Below are 5,187 nucleotides of genomic sequence, written 5' to 3' on the forward strand. Positions count from 1 at the left end.
CTCTACAATGGCCATCAAACCGATGTTTTTAATGTGTACTTTTGGATTTTCAGCCTTGCAGTTAAAGCAAAATTTTTCAAACAACTCAACCAATGAGATGTAAAATACCATGAACATAGGTTGTTCATGCGAGCTTGCTCCTTCATCAATTCTGTAACACGATTAAGAAAATTCATTATTATGAAATACAACAGAGATCTAATTCTTTATAAGATAAAATACCTGACTGTATTACTTGTGGTATCTTCATCTAAATCTTCACTCTGACTAGACTTTCGAAGAGGAGTAGTCCATGTATGATTCTTCTTCGAAAAGCTCTTCAGCACTCCCTGCATTTCATCGTCTATATCAATGCTGGTAACCACGGATGTATTACGATTTTCCTGATTTCGCTTCGATATTCATTTTGCAACTTCTGGGCCTTTTTCTTCAAAGATGCTTTTGTCTTTTATACCAGCTTAAAGTATTTTGTAAAGATGTAAGTTTTTCTTAAGACGATGGCACGATTTACATGGAGACTGGGATTCACAAATATCTTCACCAACTGCATGTAGTTCTTCTTCAAATGGCGAATCGTTTGCTTCCCAGTGCATACTTCAACATGCTCAGCTCCATCACTAGTAGATGGTACTTCCTCATCGAGAGAACATGTTTCCTTCAGCGATGGCTTATGGAGAGTATGTCGAATAATCTACAAAACATATATCGAATTTACATATGACTAAAGAAAAATTAACATAAACAAGCGTAAACTTACTTGTCTGCGCTTTCGATCGGTTATTTCGTCCTGTAATGGTTCAGGAATCCCAGCCACGTCAATGGTTGGGATAGCATCTTTCTTCAACCTTCTTTTGAGCTTGACTTGCACGCTCAAATTAAGGTCAAAACAAGAATCTTCAAAATGCGCAGAACACAGACACGAGGTAGAGGAAGCCTCAAAACCCGGTCTATGTTTACGCACAAAATTTACCCATTTTCTATGTCTTTGCGGCTCTGTTTCTTTTTTAGGAAACAGATGCATCGACATTCCTTCTGTTTTTGAATCATTGGCGCAACTAATTTGATTAGGTCCGCCAGCAACACAGCGTTTTCCTCCGCGTTTCTTATTAAGATTACTAGTAGAATACGCCATGTTGATATATGTGTTCAACTTTCTACGTCACAAGTCATTAGCATACCCATCAAAAAGTTAGCAAAAAAAATGCTGAAAATCGTGACTTTGAACGTCCGTAAAATCACTTTCACCAATCCAATTTCAATTATAATTGCAGATTTAAAATCACTGAAACAAGGTCTTTCAATTTAGCTAATAAAAAAGGGGGGCTAAAATTCGTGATATAACCACTTTAAATAATTGCATGCATGCTTTCATCATTCTGGGCATAATGATTTTGAAGTTTAAACTTTCGATAACTTGGAGCAAATTACCTTAATGCGTGCTCAAATCACACAATAAATAATTTCTTTTATGTCAGAAATTTGCGTTTTATTGTTGATGACGTCATCAATGTATAACAAAACCAAAAAGCTGGCAAATTTAAAAATTTTCTCAATAACATTAGATCGACAAGCTGTTATATACATTAAAAAGGTGTAACAGAAGGTGTTCTTTCGAATCATTGAAGTAATTTTTTACAAAAAAATTTTGAAGATGCTCTTCTGCGAGTTGGAATACTAAAGTACTTAATACTCTACATGAATCGTCAACTTTTTGTCACTTATCAAAAGTAACGAAAGAATAAGTGTCGGGGTTTTTTTTTTCAAGTTTGTATTCCACAGTTTGTTTCACATTTAGCTCTTGCAATCGCTGCCTTTTAATACGCAAAGAATTTAACCTGTTGCAATTTGCTATCCGGTATACGGTGGATAACGGGTGCCGAATCTCCTCTTATTAAATTATGCTGTTGCCTGGCTAACACCACAAAGATAGTTGTCAATAAAATATCAAATATTTTCACTTAATGTGTTCGACCTGTTTTACTGTATTGATAATTTGACGCCCGCTGGCCTATGTATTTATAAAACTTCAAATGAACATTGACAGCCAATCCTAGCCACAAAATTATGACCAGCATTTCACTATCCATCATTCCAGCTCTACGTCATCTGTACGAAAAAAAGTTTGTAGACCAAAGAAGACATGACTCTTATCTTAGTATGATGTATATTTGTAGGCTTTGTGGTCAGGTAGAGTAACGAAAGATGAAAAAGATGAAAAAACAAAAGTCATTCACAAGCTGAATCAATTCATTCACAAAGACGAAAGAGTTCTTTGCAGCTTGTTGCCTCTTGGTGATGGCGTCTATTTTGCTGTTAAAATTTAACGGTTCAACCGTTTTTTAAATCAAACGTATCACGTCAGTTGTGCAATTAATTGTTGTTTTTACAAGTTCTTTGGACAATTAATTGCTCTTTGTTCAAGTTGTTTGTACAATTAATTTATAATTGCTTGATTGTTTGTTTTTTGAGTATTATTAATGCAAATGTTGTTATAATGTTCAATGTAAATCATGATGATTTCATACCAAAATATAACCATTGTATTTGTTCTGATTTAAGTTTGAGCTATATTGACTATTTCCTGTAGAGGCAGGAAAGTACCGCACTCAAATAATTAATTTTTCTGTTGAAAATTTGACCGTTGATTTGATGCATGTGGTTGTTGTTTTTGTTTGAATGCACTCTTGCACGTGTTAAACTGTGCAACTGTTGAATACGTAGGAATTGCTTCGACCTCGGCCAGGAATTCCTTCACTACTTTAGTCTTGCACGTGTTAAACTGTTCAACTGTTGAATACGTAGGAATTGCTTAGACCTCGGCCAGGAATTCTTTCACTACTTTTGTCTTGCACGTGTTAAACTGTTCAACTGTTGGATACGTAGGAGTTGCTTAGACCTCGGCCAGGAATTCCATCACTACTTTTTGTCTTGCACGTGTTAAACTGTTCAACTGTTGAATACGTAGGAATTGTTTAGACCTCGGCCAGGAATTCCTTCACTACTTTTGTCTTGCACGTGTTAAACTGTGCAACTGTTGAATACGTAGGAATTGCTTAGACCTCGGCCAGGAATTCCTTCACTACTTATTGTCTTGCACGTGTTAAACTGTGCAACTGTTGAATACGTAGGAATTGCTTAGACCTCGGCCAGGAATTCTTTCACTACTTTTTGTCAGATATTGAGCGTTGATAAGAAGTTGAAGAATATTCTTGGTTGTAAAAACGGCAATTATTAGAAACTAAAAAAAAAATTTAATCCCAGAGATTGCTAATTGACTCAGCAAACTTTACAGTTTTTCCTTCATTCGGCCCTCAAAAAATTTTGTGTTCTGTCCTTTGACGCTAACCTTCCACTAAGTAATTTGTTTTTGCTCTTGTAATGTGTTTTTGTCTCATGTTTGCTTGTGGTCTTTCGCACAATCTGCGCGAAGTGCTGGTTCACTGCTCTCGAGACTTCACTCGAACGATGGGACTGTATTTTGACAATTGTATTTAACACTTGATAGGATATTTACAGTGGTTTGTGCACGATTTATGATACGGAGTTCCAAACGTTGGTTCTTTGCGACACAAATATATTATTGAAACGTTGAGATTACGGCCAACCGTCAATCTTTAAACTTGAAACTTATTCAAACGCTATCGCCTCCTGCGATACGATTTCCAACTTATCACTTTTGTACGTCTAACAACGTCTGTTTTTCCGAATGCCGAACCAACGCTTGCAAGCTCTTATTTATATTATAATTATTAGGATATGATTTTTGGGCGTTTGCATGACTTGCAACACGCCATTCCGTTTATAGAGTACCGTCATTACCTACATCCTACCGCAATGCCACATTGGGTAGAAAAAGTGTTCCTAAATATTTTGAATTTACGTACAGGATTTCCACTGAAACCACAGTTTAGTATTTATATACGTATTTGTCTAGTAATATATGACTTAACATTTTACATAAACATAATATCCGTTATATCTTAGTATCAAAAATATGACACAGTCACACACTACATAACATAACATGACAATTTACAACATGGTCTGAGTCAGACATGAAAATGTGTTTAGAATATAAATGATATATTAAACGGAAGTTGTGAAAGAGATGAAAAAGAAATACTATCATTGGAAATATTAAGGGGTCAGTCCCTCCCTTTTTTTATTCCCAGACCTCCCACCCCCTGCCGGTGCCTCTGTCTAGCAACAACTGTTTGTGAAAAGTGTAAAACAGTTTTTCTATGCAGATCAAAGTGAATACATTTTTTCCTTTATGTATTTTGAAGGACGCTAACTGACCAATCATGAACGTTCTCGTGATTGTAGCCGGCATGGCGATGTTTAAAAGGTGAAAGAATTCTTTCATTGCTCTCACGTCAAATCTATTACGAATCGTAGACGAATCTATTAATCTTACTTTATTTGGACCTCTGCATGCATGATAGCCTTATAACATTACTTCTATTGCAGAATCATCATGACGGCCACGATATCGATGACGCCATGTTTCCATTAAAGTTATTAGTCATCTTCAGAGCTACAAGATACAACTTAAAACGCTGACATACATGCTATAACCTACTCAACAAGTCAACAAATAAAAACAAAGAAAAATCCTTCCAACCCTTCTAACACCTTAAGGAGATCTTCTGTTTTCTGATGCTGATCATTGTAACAAGTAATTTCTTTTTGGTCCAGTAATATTTTGTTTCACATTTGCAGGTGATCCGACTGAGACATGAATGAAAAAGAGTAGCAGACTTAATTAAGCGAGCTTTTCACAAATGTAGAAGAGCTGACAAAGAACTACAATATTTTGACATACTGACTCGACTGTATAGCACTATATCCGTTTGCAAACAATGTAAAAGTGTGTTTCTATGCAGCACAAAATGAGTAAATTTTTTTATGTATTTGGATAAGAACGTTTATTGACCAACCATGCTTGTTCTTCAACTTTATTATGTTTACATGTATCCATTTGTAACTTTAAAATTAAGGTGCTAAAAGCCAATGCACTTATTTTTACTTTAATCAATTCTTCTCATATAGTGAAAAAAACTTTATGCATCGAGTATAACTTCTTTACAATATCTCTTTAACGCAAATTGTTTGAAATTGTAACCGCATTTTTGGATTTAACACGCATCACTAGTTCTCCACTAACAAAATTTACGACAATTTAAT

General features: G+C 35.3%; 1 protein-coding gene across 1 annotated transcript in view; it reads left to right on the forward strand.

Moving 5' to 3' along the window:
- The window catches only part of LOC124455681 (catechol O-methyltransferase domain-containing protein 1-like), a 12,265-nt gene extending 9,707 nt beyond the window's left edge, over positions 1–2,558 (forward strand). Inside the window, exon 6 of the mRNA XM_047006318.1 lies at positions 2,175–2,558. Within this exon, the coding sequence (XP_046862274.1) occupies positions 2,175–2,324 (150 nt within the window). The 3' untranslated portion in view covers positions 2,325–2,558. The remainder of the gene's footprint in view (positions 1–2,174) is intronic.
- The last annotated feature ends 2,629 nt before the right edge of the window (positions 2,559–5,187 follow it).

Source organism: Xenia sp. Carnegie-2017, unplaced genomic scaffold, assembly GCF_021976095.1.
Source record: "Xenia sp. Carnegie-2017 unplaced genomic scaffold, XeniaSp_v1 HiC_scaffold_4, whole genome shotgun sequence".
In the NCBI taxonomy this organism is placed as follows: domain Eukaryota; kingdom Metazoa; phylum Cnidaria; class Anthozoa; order Malacalcyonacea; family Xeniidae; genus Xenia; species Xenia sp. Carnegie-2017.